The sequence below is a fragment of the Myodes glareolus genome, chromosome 3 (genome assembly GCF_982192425.1).
Source record: "Myodes glareolus chromosome 3, mMyoGla1.1, whole genome shotgun sequence".
NCBI lineage: Eukaryota > Metazoa > Chordata > Mammalia > Rodentia > Cricetidae > Myodes > Myodes glareolus.
The window spans coordinates 16,707,504-16,727,456 of NC_142028.1; the positions used below are offsets into that span (position 1 = coordinate 16,707,504).

At 43.9% G+C, this 19,953-nt stretch overlaps 1 protein-coding gene across 1 annotated transcript in view; it reads left to right on the top strand.

The window, feature by feature from the left end:
* Nucleotides 1-19,953, top strand: part of Grin2b (glutamate ionotropic receptor NMDA type subunit 2B) — a 448,578-nt gene that overhangs the window by 128,184 nt on the left and 300,441 nt on the right. The window contains exon 3 of the mRNA XM_085687259.2: nucleotides 4,261-4,689. Within this exon, the coding sequence (XP_085543385.1) occupies nucleotides 4,279-4,689 (411 nt within the window). The 5' untranslated portion in view covers nucleotides 4,261-4,278. The remainder of the gene's footprint in view (nucleotides 1-4,260; nucleotides 4,690-19,953) is intronic.

Here is a 19,953-nt window from a genome sequence, read left to right on the forward strand (position 1 = left end):
GGCTGCCTCTTGCTGTAAGCACTGTGTACCTTAAAGCCTGAAGCCTCTGGCATGGGTCCCCCAGACCAAATGCCAAGGAAGCAGAGAGCTGAAACAGTGCAGTCAGTCCAACTTTGCCGCCTTCTTGCGGCAAACTTACTCCCGTTACGCTGAGGACATCAGGTGATACCTTTTCAGGAAGTTATATCCGGAGAGAACGCATGTCTTTTGCCCCACGTGCGGTCCCTCTTTACATTCCCCTCAGCCTGTCTGACATTCTCTCGCCCCACATCCCACATGCTCGCTTTGTGATGTTGTAAATAGCTAGGCTTCTTGAACAGTTCCTAAAAGCTGAACAGTAACTCCCTTTGCATCTGCAGAGCATTTTACAGCCTTCAAAGCACTTCCATATACATATTATCATTTGATCTTCAAACACCCTTCCAGGTATGTAGGTTAGGCCTATTATCAGGACTGTACCAATGACAGAATAGACAGCACTAATTAGGTGACTCTCTCACCCTCATACACTTCGTTAATGTGAGGCTGATTTAAAGCCAGGTTAGTAATTTCATTCATTCATTGATTCTTTTGTTCATTTTCTCTTTTATCTACCTGTACTGAAACATTCCCAGAATGAAAAAAGAAAGACTTTTAGGATTAGACAAACTTGGGTATGAAGCCCAATTTGCTATATGATCTTGGTCATGTGATTTAACCTCTGAGATCTGTTTTCTTGTTTCTAACTCAGGGAGAATTATGACTTACAATGTTTTCCATAGGAATCAAGTAATGCATGAAAATATGCCAGCCATAGTATCTGTCACATCGTAGGTGAACGCTTTGAAATGCTAACTGTTATATATCATGGTTTTATGTATAGTCTAATGTGGTGGCAAAAGCCTATAATTGGCTATACTTGATAGAATCTTCCCTGTTTATGGTATATGAGGCAATGCTACATCCCAAGAATGTAAATAGAAATGAGACAAGACATTTCTTCTATGCCTGTAACGTCTCTTAGATGATGATCTTGAATGGAATGGTAGAACATGTGTTCATGACATCCTCAGTATCAAGACTAATGTCCAGGATTGGGATATATAACACAGTTATAGAACATGTGCTCAGCATGAGCAAGGTTGTGGGTTCAATTCCCACTGCTGGAGGGAAAGGAAATTAGGGGAAAACATTGTCTGCAAGGTAACTGGTACTTACTACAAGATGGCTAACCTTAGAGGTCTGCTTGTGAGGATCTCACCTATTGTTTAAGACGGGCTGATGCACTACATTTAAGTGTACTGAACTTTCTCAAGCATTAGGTGGACCTCATGAGCTTTGGTGAGGAGTCAAAGGAAGTGCTTCCCAGTTCTCAGGAGGATGAAGTGAAATGAAGAAGAGGGAGCAAATGCCAAAGAGCACAACACCGCACTCAACGTTCTTGGTCTGTCTGGAGAAGGGCACAGCGTTATTTATTTTGGACCACATACTTTCTCTCAACTGCCCACCCCCCATGTCTGAAACTGAGTTTGTATTCAGAGCTTTTTCTGTGTTCAGCTCCTGGTCCCTCTGTCACTTCTATCTGCCATAATGCATTACTTTGTAAAGAGCTCTGCTCTATCCCGAGTGTAAAAGAGATGCTTGGTAAAACCAGGTCCTATTCGCTGCATGTCACCACTAGCCATTGTGTAAAAGTATAATATATTGTGTGAGAGAAAATGGAGGCACATGAGAGGTGTTTAAAGAGGCCAAATAAAAGCTTGAAACAGAAGCGCGTCGGGTGCATTAAAGTTAATAAACTGTCGTGGCAGAGCGGGCCACTTTCAAATGTGAAGAAATCTAATTTAGGGACTTGTAACTGTAGGATTTGAATCTCACTGGAAAGAGGCGAGTGGATAGAGTTAGCCAAATTCTAAATGTTTGGGTTCTTGCTGAGAATCAGCCCTTGGAATTGAGCATGTCTATTCCCCATCTCTCTGAGATGCTAAATCCAGCTGTCTCCCATTGAATATTCGGTGCTACTCAGCCTCCAGAATCTATTGCCTTTCTTTAGACACTGAGAAGGTGCCCAGTCCCCAGTTCTGCTGACAGACCATCCGTAGCCCATCAGCTCCGGCTTTTGAAACCTATGGAGTCATTGCTCATTTCCACGGGAACAGAGACCAGAAATCTGTCAAGAGTGAGCTTTGGCGGGTGTGAGCCACAGAGACACTCGTACTATTTCTTTCGGGAGAAGCGAGGCAGTCGACCCAGGTCTCCTCTTGGCAATGCTGAAGGATGACTCTAACAGCAAGAGTTCCACTAAATTTTCTGCCAAGAACTGGATTGGATTTTTTTGCTTCCTCAGCCACAAAATGTCCCAGCCTCTCACTCCCGAATCACTAAATCCCTTTGTGGTCAATCTGCTCAGTGTGAATACTTCCTGATCTTTCTTTGTTCACTATCTTCATTATAATTTTTTTCTTGTTGCTATCCAAATTCTCAATTTTTTAAGTCCCTAAATATCGCTCCTTTTTTTTTTTGTCAAAAAACAGGAGTGATTAAACCACATTTTCATGTTTGAAAGAAAATTGAGAGTCTCTTCTAGCATGGGGTATACCTCGTAGGCTGTTTTCTTGGAGAACAATGCTGTATTAATGTATTTGCATTCTGGTATTGTAACACCATTGACCTTAGAGGATTACATAACTGGCTTGGGTTTCAGTTTCTCCATTTGAGAAACGGGCATAAAATGTCTAATTTGTAGTATTTTCATGAGAAGCCAAGAGATTGCACATGAGGAAAATACCTTCCAGGGTACAGTGTATAATACGGAACAATAAATGGCCGTTTAAGGCAAAGCAACACAGGCAGGACCCATTCTCATAAAAAAGAGGCACTTAGAGCGAATGATGAGAAACATAAAGAGAAATGACCGAGGCTCATATTCTACGGAGTTCTGCATCTTCAGTCTGCTGCGTGGTGCGTGATTTAGCAGCCTGTGTGGAAATGAAAAGGGAGGGTGGCTTTGAAGGAAGAAGGAAGTGAGTTGTACACAAATATCTAGGCCACCCTCTCAGGAAGTTACAACTACAGGCTATCACTGGAAATAAAATAGAACTATCTTCAAGGTTGACACTCCGTGACTCCAACCCTGAGTAGTATTTGCATGTTCTTGTATTTTAATGCATAGAGAGGTCAGGATGATACTGTTTCTTGTAACGCGGTGATTGACAACGCGGAAGGCAGCGTGGGGCGTCCTGCCATTCAAGGTAGAAGACGAAAAGTCAGAAAATTGGGTTCAAGATTGCGTCAGGACCTGGCCTAGCATTTATGAGCACTTGCTGCTCCTGCGGACGACTTCACTGTGGCTTCCAGAACCCACACTGACAGCTTACAACCACTTTAGTGACTTCAGTTCTGTGAGATTTGATGCCTCTTCCGGACTTGAAGGATACCTACACACATGTAGTAGATACAAACAAAGCCCCCCGCCCCCCATGAAATGGAATCTTATTTTTTTAAGGGCTGCTTCACTTTATTAAGTCTTGGGTGGGTCCCTTAACTTCATTGAGCCTTGATGTCAACATACATAAAATGAGATACTAATACTCTTTTTAATTTTTCCCTGCTGGGTGATTGTAACGATCAATTACAATTAAGTACCCATGTATTGCTTCTCTGATTTAATGTTAAGAGACAGATTCTAAAAGGGGAATATGGAAGCGATTCCTGGCTGTCACTTTCTGGGAGGCAAACATGAGGTTCAGGCAACAAGACCATGGGGCCTCCATGCCTGGAGCTTGCGGGATTCATCTTATCCAGGCCATGTTTTGTGGCCAGCTTCTGCTGAGCCCCCTTTGCCAAGCGCAGCTCAAAGATGGTTATAACTAGAGTTCCAGGGGTCCAGGCAACAGCAAGGCCCCTCCTGCTGTCTCCAGTATGTGTGTGTGTGTGTGTGTGTGTGTGTGTGTGTGTGTGTGTGTGTGTGTGTGTATGTGTACACGAGCATGCATGTGCGTGCTTGGCTGGCCCACACTTCCCAGCACATCCTCATCTGCTCTATCTCTGTCTGTTGGCTGCTGATTTGTCTTGGTCAAAGATTTATTAGGCTTTTGAAAATTTCTTTTTCTCTCTTGGTGCCCAGAGAACATCCGGATTAAGACGCTGAGTTAGGGGGAGAGAAATTGAGTTTCCTGACCAGCAGATAAAGTTTCTGGACTCTGCAGCATTCAGATGCTGCAAAGACGTGTTCTGTAGCAGACCTCAGGTTTTAAACCGTTGTCTCCTTTCCGTTTTCAGAGAGTCGACAAGCTGAAGATGAAGCCCAGCGCAGAGTGCTGTTCTCCCAAGTTCTGGTTGGTGTTGGCCGTCCTGGCCGTATCCGGCAGCAAAGCTCGTTCCCAAAAGAGCCCCCCCAGCATCGGCATCGCTGTCATCCTCGTGGGCACTTCAGACGAAGTGGCCATAAAAGACGCCCACGAGAAAGATGACTTCCATCACCTCTCAGTAGTTCCCCGAGTGGAGCTGGTAGCCATGAATGAAACTGACCCAAAGAGCATCATCACCCGTATCTGCGATCTTATGTCTGACCGGAAGATCCAGGGGGTGGTGTTCGCTGATGACACCGACCAGGAAGCCATCGCCCAGATCCTCGATTTCATTTCTGCTCAGACGCTCACCCCGATCCTGGGCATCCATGGGGGCTCATCTATGATAATGGCGGACAAGGTAAAAGACGGCTATTCTGAGGAGCATATGGTGCACTGATTTCAAGGCAAAACTAAGTGGTTAAACATAGAAATTTACCAGGACACATAAAGTGAACAGATGAGATATTCAACTTGTGAACTAGTTGGATAGTTAGGAGATGAACGTCAGAAAATAATGCTGGTGTAGACGCCCCTAGAGCAGTGGTTCTCAACCTGGGGTCTTTCGACCTTAGGGGTCACCTAAGACGGTCAGAAAACACAAATATTTGCATTATGTATGACTCATAGAAGCAGCAAAATTACATTTATGAAGGAGCAATGAAAAGAGCTTATGGCTGAGGGTCACTGCAACATGAGGAACGTGGTAAAGGGTCGCTGCATTAGGAAGGTTGAGAGCCATTGGTTGAGAGTTTAGGACAGGTTTATGTGTCTGTTTGTCTATGACTGAGAGATATTAAAACTTGGAGTGTTGATAGATTATTTTTCCAAATAGGTATGTGAATATATCCCTCAACACTATAGGACACCCTTTGCTCTGTAACGGTTACTATCTTCTCCACTACAATGGTTGTAAGAATTTAAAAAGAAAAATGCCCACGGCACGTAGTTTCTGTCTGTGAAGACCCAAATGTCACAGCACTAGGAAATTGCCCACTTACATCTCAGGATCTGCCCATCCTAAAGCTATTAGCCACACAACCACGGCAGCCATGTGTTCTCCATGGTTAGATTTAAAGGTAGTTTTAACTGAGGTTTGCACATCGGCGTTTGCCTGGAGGGCTCTGAATGGCCCTGAGGTCTGTTTCTATCCCAGCCTGGGATTCTAGGGTCTGAAAACCTCAGGTGTCTCCTGAGTACGGTTAAATGAGATCATGACTGTGAAGGTTCAGAAAGGGAACGCCTGAACTCAGGCTGAACTAAACCTCTAAGGACAGACAGTGACTCACTTGACCTCAGCACTGAGTCTGAAATCTCAGAAAATGCATTTTGCTTGGATTTTTAAGCCGTTGTTGATTGTTCAGTTGTTTTTCCCCTCACTATACTGCTCAGTGGTTGCTGCATTAGCTCCCATGGCTGCCATTCCTTTCAGACGGACAATGATTCACCCCCTTGCAACACGAGGGACACGCGTCACTTCTAGAAACCTTCCCACCTCACTGTTGCCCTCCCGGATGTGTTGTCGTGAGTCTCAGAAGTGCCATTAGGTCTCCCTAAAGGTCATGCTGTGTGATCGAGAATGGTTGTGGGTACCCCAAACCTCACCTCACCACCCCAAGCATGCTGCTTGACCAGATGAGAACTACCACAGCACAGATTCACCAGAGAAGCCCTTGTGACCAGTGTCGCCACCTCTTGGTGGCTGAAGGGACGACTACTGCTTCTGCCTCCCATTGCTCCATCTAGGGAAGGCTGGGCTGAGAGTGGTATGCAGAGATGCTTCAGTATCATGAGAGACAGGTGTTCACGTGGGCACCTAAATGCATATCAGAAAACAAACGCTGGCAGGAGTCACTTGTAATGAACTTAAACACAATAGAAAATGCTCCAGTTGTGGCAAAACCCACCGAGCGTTTGCTTCGAGTAGACACCTTTTTAAAAAGCTGTCCTTAGTCAAGTACATTTTATTTTATGCATGGTATTCTAAGGGTATTATATTGCATTGGAAGAATGTTGACATGATTAAGAGCCAGATTTCAAAATCATAAATAAGTGTGTGCTCCGTTCCAGAGTACAACAGATCAAAATGATTTTGTTGTTGTTGTTGCTGCTCATTTGAGTTATTGCAAACCCATGTTATTTCCCTCGAGGGGAGAGCTTGTGCACAAGCTGATTGGTAGCATCCCCCCTGGTGTCGTTTGAAAATCCTCAGCGTGCGTATAAAACTAGGAGTTGAGGTGCAATCTGGGTGGAGGTTGGGCTTTCTTGCTCCCTAATGCATTCTGGGTACTTTGAGAGTATTCACAATATGTTAGGCAGTTAGTCTGTCCATGCGTTATTTTATTTAATACCGCTGGACTGAATGGCAGTGCCTCTTTCAGGTGGGGAAGCCAAGGCTCACAGAGATTAAATATCACATCCCAAGTGCGGCTGTAGGAGCTGGCAGCCGTACTTTAACTGCAGTTGCCTACTCTATGCTCTACTGCTCTCCCAGGAAAGGATGAGGCTGGTGGAGGGTTCATAAGCCTCACTCGCTCCTTTCTCCTTTGTCCTCTGCCATTGTGGGAAATGCCATAGAACAGGCAGTAGGCTAGCACCTGGTTCAATGTCAGGCACTGCAGGAGGCTCACTGTGGGAGAGAATGAACAAGAACCCATGCAGCGCAGTTCTGCAGAGAACCTGCTGACTACTGCCTCCTAGGGGTAAAAGGCGGAAGTGACTTGGTAGGTCGTGTGGGTTTCAGGGGCTGCTGTCACGAGAGTTGCTATCACTCTTCCTTCTGTCTCCATTGTTACTGCATTCAAAAACCTCACGCCACCTTTGCTTCTCCCCGTTAGTAAAAGGAGGCGAGCAGTGATTGCTTCGGAAGAAGTCCTAACGTAGAGTAAACAATGTCTAATTGGGTTTTGGCCCAAGATCAGAAAGAGGAAGAAGGAAGAAGGTCCTGGTAGCCAGAGAGTTGGATGCTAGGTCATAGAGGGTAGGGGGTGGGGTTGCTGATGGCCCCGAAGGAATGTGCCACAGGGCCAGAGGCACTGAGGAGAGAGATACAATTCCCAGGCTGTGCTGAGGAGGCCTGGAGGACCTGCATGGTACCAAATAAAAGGCCCTCTAGGTCACAGGGAGAGAAGTTTTGGCCTCAAAGTCTAAGATCAGGTTCGATTGCTTTTAAATCAAAGTATACGTTCAATTGCCATGGTTGCATGCTGTCTGTGTAGAATGGGGACATGTAATTTGCAACAGGATACAAAATTTCAAAATGGAGCTAACGAGGGAGCTTTGAGGTAGGCGGTGTCTGTGGCTGAAACTTAGTAACTAACTGGAGCCTGATGCTTTATCTGTCCTGCTAGGAGACAGGTAATTGCCTTGCGGTTTATAGTTTTTCCTTTTCATGGAATAGCATTTAATTGCTCACTCGCTATATTTGTGGAGCTTTGGATGCCTGAAAGACACCCCTGTTATAAGGACTTCTGGTGAAGCAGACACTGATCTGCCTCAGCGTCTGGTCAAATGGCGCGCACTCATGCTCGCATAAGAACAGTGAAAACGTCAGCGTTCTGCCTTCAGTGAGGTAAATGCACATTAGACTATGGCGGAAAGACACACAGGGGACAACGGAGCAGAGCTAGTGAAAACTCAGAAGCTGGAGTCTGAGTGACTTCAACCTCTGCCTCCTGGATGTGGGACTCTGGTTTCCTCACCAGCTTGTTATGTGATCAACCTCAGTTTCTTCTCCCTGTGCAGCAGGGAGGAGGGTATCCATTTGTGAGTGGTCGAGGATTAGATGATGAGATATATGTGGTGTGTACCTAGTTAAGTGCCCAGATAAAACTGAGCAAGAAACTCAGGAGAGAAATCTGGGAGAGGGCTCTGAAGAAGGGCGCTGGATTCTCTTGTCTTACCTAGGAGGCGGAGATTAATGAGAGTATGGAAGCCTTCCGTGGCCAAAAAGGGTACACCCGCGACAGAAAAGGCTCTAGCTAGCTACTGAAGAACTTGTAGTAGTTGAGAGTGATAACAAGGAATGCTTAAAAATGTATGAGGTGCTTCTTGGCAGTTCCCCACCAGAGAATAAATAACGTATTTCATTTTGTATTGTTATAATTGCTCTCACTCTCCAAGATCCCGGATTTAGGATGAATGTCTGAACGCAGGCTAGCAGCATCGCCATGTCTTCCCAGGGGCTTTCTCGATCGATTGGGTTTTCACATTTTAGCTCAGAGATGTTAAGTAACCAGCCCGGAACATCACAGCTTGCAGTTCGCAGTGAACTGGGATTCAACTCCCAGAGACACGTGCTTGGAAACCCATGGTTTTTTTGTGTGTACAATTTAGCTTCATAAGACACAGAATTAAGAATTATAAGTCACACATTTCAATCTCCATTCTGATGAGTTTTGGAAATTTCGGCAATCAGATCACTTAAGTGATACGAGGCTCAGTAGACAGTTTGTAAGATATAAATTGGTTTCCTTCTACCCAATTTGCATCATTTTGGAGATAAAAAGAAAATATGGGGAAAATGTTGCAATGGTACCAAGCAAACAGACACTTGATAAGAACACCGGAGGCCCTGAAAATTGTTCTGCCGCTAGCATCGTTGACAATGAAAATGGCTTGGGCAAGAGGTAGGACACAAAGCCGAGGATGGAGATTGCCCCCATCAGTCAAGAGGGAGTGAGACCCGAGCTCTACAGTCGCATGGAGAAGAGAGGGAAGGGCGCACTGAGTGAGAGTCGAGGTTCAGAACAGATGGGTTGATCAGAGTGAAAACTGACCCCCAAACTTGGACCTGCGCCTTTCTCCTCACTGAATGCTGTGCGCATGCTCACTGTGCTCTCTGTGGCTCCGACTCTTCTAAAGGACATGGTGCGCAGTGATACTACGAACAGTATTTTCAGGTTTTTCTCTTTTCTGATTTTTAATTTTTATTGTTACACTGTGTGCACACACACGTGTGTGTGTGTGCGTGTGCAGAAAACCACTCAGGAACATAAAGGATAGGATGATGGCCCCTGCTTCCTTCCTCTCTCTCTACAGTTCATTTTAATTTCTGTCACTCCCTTTGGGGAAAGCAGATAAGCCCAGGATCACTGCCTTTCTTCTCTTTTTTTCTTCCCATTTTCTCATGTGGGTTTATTTAGCACCATCTTTAAACCAGGATAATTACATGCTTTACCCAGTGCCTTCTCTGCACTGTTTGGTGTCTCTTGGTTTTTCACCTGCTTTTGGTTGCCCAGGACACGGTGTTCTAGAAGCAAACTGGTATCACAACATTTCAGATGTAGGGGTACAGCATGTGTCTGGTCCATGTTAGTGGGCATTTTATTTTTTCAAGCAATCCTATGAGGTAAGCACTAGCATTTCATTTCTGTTGAAGGAGAAAATGAATGTGAGCATATATGTACCTGTGTCAAAGTCCAGTGACTGGAAGAATTGTCCGGCTGAATTCTTAACTCATGGATGCTTCCTCCCAGTTTGTATCCTGAGGAAGCAAGAAGTCAGGACCGAACTGCCTGCCTGTGGTTTAGCTTCTCTCCACCTTTCTCCCCTTTCTTGAATTGTGCTTTGGGGAAAGATAGGCAAACAGTTCTCTCTAAGGTACTAGATTGATGTGGGCTTTCCCTTTGTATGCTGTGATTACCATTAATGAATAAAGAAACTGGCTTGCCCTGTTGATAGGACAGAACTTAGGTAGGTGGGGAAAACTAAACAGAATGCTGGGAGAAGAAAGGCAGAAAGAAAAGCCATGTAGCCCCCACTGGAGACAGATGCCGGAACTTTAGCCAGTAAGCATGGCGATATACAGATTAATAGAAATGGATTAAGTTAATATGTAAGAGTTAGCCAAAAAGAAGCTAGAGATAATGGGCCAAACAACAATTTAATTAATATAGTTTCTGTGTGATTATTTCAGTTTCTGGGCAGCTGGGAAACAAGCAAGCAGCCACCTCCAACACTGGAAGCTTCAGGTATAGGGAGCTCTCAGCTCTATGAAGATTCTAGATCTTTCTGTCTTCTGTGTTCTATGTTTCTGGTTGGCCTGCGCATCAACTCTTTAAACATGGCCCTTTGCAAAGGATGATCACTTGATGTCCAGGGGCCATTTTTGGGCTTTTAAAAATTGAAGACTTAAGCATATTTTTCACAGAAAAGATGGTTGGAATGTTAGAAAGTTATCTGGAAGTTATCACTCCTCATCTGCCTTTCAGGAAAGTGACTGTGTCTACAGGAGCGCCATAGTGCAGCCAGGAGAGGGTGCTGGCTCTGGAGCCAGGAGATGTGGGCTGTCCTCATTTCTAGCCTTGTGACCTTGGTCCTGCCCTTTAAAGTTGCTGAGTGTCAAGTTCTCAGAGTGAGCCTTAGGAAGCGAGCAATGCTATGCTTGGCAAAACTCAGGCCTTCCATATGTGCTGTGATGTGTTTCCATACAGCAGACCATCTTGAAGCTCAAGGGAAATAGAATCATTATTAACTGAAAGAGAAGCCCTTGGGGCATTTGTTTTCTTCATCTGAGACATGGTGGCTTAATTATCCTAAGTTGTTATGCAGGTATAATGGGAATGACTGACATTGATCACCATTTATTTTTGTCAATCTCTGGGCCAGTCACCTGATTCCAGCTAGTTACCTCACACATATTATCTCATCCTATGTCTTTGTTTAATTTATGAGACAACTTGTCTCCATCTTACAGATGAGGAAGCTGTAGGTCAAAGAGGCTTAGTGATGCTTCTCGGGACCTCTAAGTGGTGATCTGCTCATAATAGCTTAGACAAATGGCATCTCAGCAAGGATTCTGGAGGTGACCCACTGTAGAGGTGTGTCAATGGCTGAATGATGTCAGGATTGCTGTGTGGGTTCCTTTGGTATTTTTGTTGTGATTGGGATATGGCTGTTCTCACCACAGATGCCATGTCCTTATTTGAGGATGGGAAAATGCTAAGGGAGTATAAGATTAGGAAGCATCATTCATTCCCACCGCAGCATCCCAAATGATGTCAGTAACAGGACCGGCCCTTGGAGGTGTCCTGTCTCTGTGGAAGGGTGACAGGGGACATGGAGGTGAGAATGACTTTGAAGGCATCCCTTAAATAAAATGACAATCAGTAATTCAGCTAATATCCTTTTGATTCAAAATCCCAAAGTCTCTGATTTCTCCTGCCTCACCCCAATTGCTGCTCTGTGTCCTTTCTCCAATCTCTTCAGATGTCCCCCAGAGCACAGCTTCCTGAACTTCTTCCACTCATGACCCCTTTTGGCCTGAGAAATTTTTATGTGACCCAAAGTATGAAGGCATGTAATATAAGTATGCAAATCAAATAGTAACTATAGTAAATCACAAAGAAATTTATTTTAAAACATTATTTGGTATGTGTATAATTTTCCAGATGAAAGCAAATTTGAATGTTAGTGAGATGGTTGTGGTCATTTCATTTTACATAAAGAATTAAATCTTCACTGATTATTTGATGTTGTAGGATAGAGCACATCTTCGGTGTTTGTCATACTTGAATGACACTTCAAATTCATAATTGTTAATGATAATAATAGTGACTCTCCCTTCACATAAATATATATAGTAATAAATGTCAGAAGTATGTTGGAGACCATTTCCAAAATGTTGGAAATTCTGCCCTAATCCCAAACCCAAACTCAAATCACACCCATGTTAGTAAATATAAACAAACATGAAAGCTCCCCGATCCTCATTCCCCCCTTTTGTTATGACCTTAAAAGGAGGTCTCAAACCAGGTAGTGGTGGTGCCTGCCTTTAATCCTAGCTCTCAGGAGGCAGAGGCAGGTGGATCTCTGAGTTCAAGTCCAGCCCGGTCTACAAGAGCTAGTTCCAGGACAGTCTCCAAAGCTACAGAGAAACCTTGTCTTTCTGAGGCACTATTGACCTTTTTAATGCTAGTCACAAACATTCTATGACAAGCACAATTAGATGCATCACGAATTGGTGACGGGGGGATGGGAGTGGTTAGGACTTTGATGCGGGGAGACTGTTGAAGTGAAAGTGTGTAGTAAGCAGTTGAATTTGGGTTCAGAGGTAAAGAGAGTTTTGTGGGCTGGGCATCTAGATCACTACATTAGTTAGATCAGATAATTCTCATTTGTAGGAAGACGGTGATTGAGGATATGAACATGATAAGGTTTAGGTGGACAGTGGAAAGGGGGTGAGGGGGCCGGAGTGAAATGTTACATGAAGTGAGTGCATCAGGAGCAAAGTTTAGGCTCAGGGGTCAAGAGCAGATCCTCTTGTTTAGAGATTACAAGATAGAACAGCAGGTGTGTGTAATCAAGGACCAAACCCTTGGTTCTGACTCCAGCATAGAACTTAAATACTGGGGGTTAAGGACAGAGCCTTGGATGTAGGGGGTCAAGGGCAGAAACTTGACTGAATCATAATTTGTGGTGTGTCCAGGACAGATGTAGGGTATAGCAAAGGTCAGAGAGAATTCCTGTAATGACAATAAGAGAAGAAGAGAAAGAAGAGAAGAGATGGAGATTAGAAACCAAGAGGAGAGGGTACTCAGAAGGGAACCCAAGAGAGAGTCCACTCTCAGAAGAGGATAGTTACAATTGTGGAATCAGCCCAGGACTCTCTCTCCCCTCAAGTAATAATCAAGTTCTGCCATCCCCACCTTCTCGGTGTTTCTACTGGCAACGGCTGTCTCTTGCTCATATTGCATCTGAGAGTCTTCAGAGACTCAAGTTTGATAGCCACAGTTTCACCTCAAACTCTCCCCTGGCTTCCCACAGCTCGGAATATGACATCCTCTTTGATCAGGGCCCAGGCTGCCTCACCATGATCTCTCTTAGTCTCCCCGCCCTTGAGCAGCAATGTCAAGCCACACTAAATTATTTACAGCTCCCTGAATGGTCTTGGCTGGTTTACATCTCTGAGCCTTTGTCTATGCGTCTTCCACTCCTTAGAACATCCTCGTCCTTGTCCCCCACAATCACCTATCCGTTGTTCGAGAAGAGTATCCTCCTCCTTCAGCAAGCCCTCCTCTGTTTGCCATTTCTCTCCCATGTGTTGATCAGTATCCTGTTTATGCTTCTTCATAACCTGTTCAGCCATCATGTGCTAGCTGAGGACTTAGAAATTGTGTATTCCTAGCACTTGGCATGGTGTGACACAAAGCAACAGTGACCTCTAAAAATTGACAGTCCCTGGCCTGTGCGCTCTATATGCATACATCCTGGGTTGGATGGCGACCCTCAAAAAGATATGCCTATGACTTAACTGCTAGAACCTATAGATATGACTATGTTAGTTCCTTTTCTCATCAATGTGATGATGTTTATCTAGTGGGAAAGGCTTGAGCAGCGTAACGTTTGTTTGGGCTCACACTTTTAAAGATGACAGTCCATCAGGTGGAGGAAGGCATGGCAGAGCACAGTGGCTCACATCACTGTGGGCCAAGAAGCTGATAATGGGATGCTGGTGCTATGATGCTTTCTCTTTGGTCCATGGCACCACCCACACTGAGGGCATGTCTTCTCTCCTCGATTAATCCTCTCTAAAAACATTCTCACAGACACAATGCTTTACCAGTCTCTTGGATGACTCAAGTTGACAATAGAACCCAGCTGTTGTCGTGACCTAATTTAGAAAAGGATCTTTACAAATATAATAAAGGATATCGTGATGACATCACCTTAGATTGTTTAGATAGACCTTGAATTAAGTGACAAATATCCTTCTAAGAGATGGAAGAGAAGATTTAGACACAAAGATTCCTGTGTAAAGGGTCAGGTTGGAATTACTAAGTCACCAGCCAAGGAAGCCACCTAAAGCTGGAAAAAGCAAGGAAGGAACGTCCCCTAGTCTTCAAAAGAGATGACCCTTAGAACATCTTGATTTCAGGACTTTGTTCTCCACATGAATTCATTTCAAGAGAATTTATTTCTGTGTTTTAAAGCCACCGACAATGTGGTGGCTTGTTGCAATATCCCCAGCATGCTGAAATGCATGCCATCGTAAAGTAGGAAAGACCCGAAAGCCACCGCCTAGGCCATTTCCTGGCTTTACTTTCCTGTTTACTGTGGGCATTGGGAATGTTTTTTTTTTCTCAGAGTCTTAGTTTTCTACTCCATAATATAAAGATTCAAGGTGACCCTGATCCATATGGCATCGAATAGGGTCTCCAAAGTGGAGAATTCAGGGAGATGGCTCGGTTGGTCGGGTGCTTATCTTCCAAGCATGAACATCTGAATTTGAATTCCTAGCACTCCTGCAAAACCTGGACATGGAAGAGTATGTCTGCCACTCTAGCTCTGGGGAGGGTGAGATGGCAGATCCCTGAAGCTCTATGACCTTCTGGCTGAATTGGTAAGCTTCTGGTTAAGTGAGGGATACTGTCTCAAAAAAAAAATAATGTGAAGAATGATTGAGAGGGGCTCTCACCATCTAACTCTCGCCTGTTACATATGTGTCTTCATGTGTGCACACTTAGACAAACATGTATGGACAACATGCACGCAGTGATTAGGAAACACCTGGCAAATAGTGCTTAATAAGATAAACAAAGAATAAGCCATTAACAGTGTGATTAGAACTCACCTGACTGTTGTTCCTCTCCAGGCCAGGGTCAGTGCAGACAAGGTACAATGTCTATGCTCTCCTTAGCTCTGCTCCTACCGAGTCTTCTTGGTAGAAATGTACAAGACAGCTTTGTCTTCTAAGCGCTGCTTCTCTCCTTGCACTTTATTTCTATAATTATTATTAATTTATTATTATTTATTTTCCCGTTTTCCGTTCTCGTGTGTGTGTGTGTGTGTGTGTGTGTGTGTGTGTGTGTGGTGTTGAAGTGCAGTTGCTGATATCCTCATACTTTCCAGGTCTGGATGGGACATCTCACTGGCAGTTGTCTCTTTTACCCATGTCCTGGTGTCTCTGGGTGCTTTTGTTCTGTTATAAGTTATCTTTCTTCCCCACTGTGACCAAAATACCTGTCAACTCCAATTGAAGAGGAGGAAGGCCTTGTCTTAGCTCAGTTTCAGAGGTGTCATCATTCAGGTCAACGCAGGTAAGAAGGAGGCAGGAGCCGTAATAGGAAGTGCCCAGAGCAAATTGCCGCCACCAAGGACAAACCCCAGGGAGCTACTTCCTGTAACCAAGTCCTGTCTTTCACGGTTCTACCACTTCTTGTACTTAAAATGTGAATCCAGGGGTGGAGGAACCCAGCTTTCAGCTCAGGATCCTTATGGTTCGTCTCTGGCAATACCCTCACAGCTGCAGAGATGTCACCTGCTGATTTCCTGGATGCTTCTCAACCCTGTCTGGATGGACATCACATCTTCTTCACTGTTAAGTCAAAGATCTCCAAACTGCTTTTCCCTTCATTCCCTTCTATTCCTGGCGTTTTATAGTCGCTGTTGTGACTCTTTCTCATTGTCGTTCTTTTTCATTCTCTCTCCGCCCTGCTAGAAGGCTGCAAACTTTGCAAGGGCAAGAACTATGTCATCTTCTTCCATGTAGTCCCAGGATCTAGCTCACATGTAGCCTATTGTAAACCCATAATTCCTATTTGGTAGATATATGTGTGAGTTCATGATTGGAGGGCAGCAGATGTGAGTTGCAATTAAGAGAAAAGTGTTTTAAATCCAAATGAAAATGGATAATAGGATTAATCTCTCCAGGTCCTGGCAAAGACATGCGCTCCTTATCACTCTCTGGGCTGCTGGCTCTGTCATCCCTCCCTCCCTCACATCTAGCCAGATACCAGCCATCACCTTGGCACTCAGATCTAGAGTTAGGTTACACATGCCCCCTTTATTTCTAGCACCCATGGCCAAATGGGGCGGCTCAGGTGAGAGGTTTCTCGCGAGACAGTGAGTAAATCTCTCATCCAACAAAGCACTTGAATCCTGTCAGTCTTGGTTTTATTAGGACACATACCAAAGAGGAAGCAATTTTTTTTAAATCTCAAAAGATGAACATGGTAGTTCCCATGACATGCTAAACTGTCTAGCAATCACCTGACTTCATTTAACCCAGGCAATGACATTTCCTAAGGGTTTAGCCAAGATTTAGGAACTTCAGGTAGCAAAAACATCCTTTCTCTTCATTTATTCTCCATGAAAAAGAAAAGAATTTTGCAGTCTCTACTACTAAAAGTCCCCAGAGATAGCGTCTTGAAGAAAGAAAGACTTCGTGTATGGGGTTGATTGACAATTAACAAACACTCAGTTAAATGGTATTTTTCAAATGGGAGTTGTTGTGATTTGCATACAATTGTCTGTCTCTGGTAAAGGCTCAGTTACTAAGAGTTTGGTGGCCAGCAGATAGGGTGTTTTATAGGTGACTGGATCCTGAGGATTTCAGAGTGATCTGTGGATTAATCCTTTGATTAATTCACTACTGAATAATTCACTACTGATTCAGTACTGAATATTGGGAAGGAATGGAAAGTGGACACTGGGGTATGGGTGGAGGAAGTGGCTTTTTGTTTCATTTTTACATCTCATCCCCTGTGATTTCTGTTGGTCTCCTTATGTTTCCAAGCTGACTTGAGGTGAATGACTTCTCCTCTCACACACTCCCTCCTTCCTGATGTTCCACCTCAGAGCGAGCGGGCTGCAGTCAAGCCTGTCTGTCTTAGATGCAATTTCTGAAGCTTTGAGCACAAAGAAAAATTCTCACCATTACCTTATTTTTCTTGGGTATTTAGTCATGGAGAGAGAAATCTGACTAAAACACTGGTAGATGGTTTAATGAATTGACTGAAAGGAATATCGTGGGCTATTTTAGTTAGACTTGTCATGGAACATCCCAGAAGACCTGCATTATGTGTGAAGATGTCAGGGGTGGTACTTTGTCAGAGAAGAGCAGGTGTGAGGGTCTTGAAGTGGGAATATGTTCTTTTAGATTTGCTTTTGTTGTTGTTGTTGTTGTTGTTGTTTTTGAGTCACAGAAGGTCAGTGTGACTTTGATTGACAAGGTCCTCTGGGGCTAGATCTTATAGGGCTGGAGAACCCTAGCACATATGTTGGAGGAGGCCACTAGTTAGTTCCCAGCCATTTAGCCCCAAATAATCACACAGAAACTGTATTATTTAAATCACTGCTTATCCCATTAGCTCTAGTTCTTATTGGCTAACACTTACATCTAAATTTAGCCCATTTCTATTAATCTGTGTATCATCACGAGGTGGTGGCCTACCAGCAAAATTTCAGCATGTCTACGGCTACTCCATGGCTTCTCTCTGACTCCATCTTCTTCCTCTCAGCAGTCAATTTAGTTTTTCCCGCCTAGCTAAGTTCTGCCCTGCTATAGGTCCAAAGCAGTTTCTTTATTAACCGGTGGTATTCACAGCATACAGAGGGGAATCCCACATCACACGCAGTTGGATATTTTTGTATTTTTCCTAGGCATGAGAAGAGAATGATGTAAGCTGAGGTACTGTACTTGCAGATGAAGTTAGCATAGTCAGGTGGGTTAGAGCCGATTTGAATTTGGGCTCTAGCTTTCGTAGTCTAGGTGATGTCTTACTGTGTGTGACTTCTTTGCTTGTGTTTTCTTCCCTTTGATAGGACTCAATACTGCTTTGTCCCCAGGTTCCTTTCACCTCCACATGCTATGCTGAACCTGTCAGTGGTTCCTTTTTGGGTTTCTGCTCTTGAATCTTGACTCCCTCTGAAATGTAAATAACCCTTTACTCATTACCTCGCTGGGCATACTCCTGAATGAGTAAGTGACTGGTATTCATTCTAGAAGAATCGAAGTATGGATTCTTCAACAAGGCACTCTCTTCTTTTGATATTTTTATAAGTTACATAGTTTTTGCTTTGTTCACAAAAATTATTCACAAAAATGAAGACATCAGTAAAAGTGTGTAGACAGCTAGAAGCATGCTGTTAGACTTTGTCCTCACTAAATAGTTCTTGGAGTTTCCATGTTAAGGGTGTCCTTTGGCAGCTTCCAGATATGTCTACCTGGTTGCAACCTAGTGTCATTTCCTCTTTTTCTAAGTGGAATGGTGGCCACTGGAAGAGAGATCCACCAGGAATGGTGCATCCAGGTTGATTTTTTTAAAAAAATAAATGTCAATGACATCAAGCATGGGAGACAGCGATGGTTTAGCCAGCTCTGATAGCTTACCTTGAAGAGAGGGTTCCTGGCATACCCCCAAGTCCTCATGGCCTGTCATCATGTGTCTTGGATGCATTCTGTTGTCTTGGCAACATGTTCTCTAAAGTTGTAGGGAGCAGCAGCCTTTAACCTTTCAGTATCATGTTGCCAGGACAACAGACTTCATGAGAAGCCAGGCTCACTGTCACTGTACGTTGCTGCCACCCACCCCTCCCTCCTACTCCGGCTGCCTATTCCTCTTCCGCTGCCTTCTATCCCTGTCCCCCCACTTCTGCGCTGATAGATCCGCCAGCTGCATCTTCTCTCCAGCTTACGTCATTCCCCACTCACTTTTTATTCTTTTACCATTCCTGGGTTTTCACTGAAGTAAAGATTAGAAACTCTCAAAAGCTAAAACTATATGGCTTAATTGGCTAAGGAGATTTGGGGAGTTAAAATGGGGGAGTTAAAAATACAGCAAGAAAGAAGAAAAGGATTTCACATAGTTTGTGTAATTCGGTTTAGGGCATGGTAGAGTTTTTTTTTAATTGCTCTATAATTGTTCTATTATTTTTTCTTTTATTGGAGGTAGGAATTTTTCATATGGTATGTTCTGATTCCTGTTTTCCCTCCCTGCTCCTCCCAGTTCCTTTCCATTGCCCCTCCCATCTGGACCCTTTTTGTTTCTCCTTAGAAAACAGACAGGTATTTAAAGAGTAATAATAAAATAAAATAATATAAATAAAAACAACCATATTAGAATATGACAAAGTGAGAGAAGGAACCAAAGAAAAGGCATGATAAACATACAGACACAGAGGTAACCTGTTCGCACACATAAGAATCCCATAAAAACACACAACCAGAAGCTATGATATATACACAAAGGACCTGTAAAGTAGAAAAACAAATAAACAAATAAGCACCCTGACTTAACATTAAGAAAGAAAGAACCTCCAAATATTTCATTGAGTTCATTCGGTGTTGGCCATTGACTGCTGAGCGTGGATCCTACCCGTAAGCGTGGTTTATTTCCCCAGTGAGACTGCCTTGGAGAAAACTAATTTTTCATTTGCAAGTGACTCTCAGTTGGACAGCTTCGGGGTTAGGGATGGGTGCATGTGTCCCTTCTCCGCTCAGCTCCAGGACCCCATCTGGTACAGCCCCGTTCAGGCCCTGTGCATGTTGCCCCGGTCTCTGAATTCATATGTGATCCATTGTGCTATTTTTTGAAAGCTTGGTTTTCTTGGTCTTCTCCATCTCTTCTGGCTTTGACGCTCTTTCTGCCTTCTCTTCAGCAGAGCTCCCTAAATCCTCAGGGGAGAAATTTGAGGGAGACATTCCTTTTAGGGCTTAGTGTTCGCAGGTCCCTCTCTTTCTCTCTGCACATAGTCTGACTGTGGGTCTCTATACTGGTTCTCATCTGCTGCAGGATGGAGCTTCTCTGTGTAGCAGAACGTCATCAGGAGTCATTTTATTGTGAGAGTCTCGAACCTTTCCATCAGTGAGAAAGTTTTATTTTATTATTATTATCTTATGAGA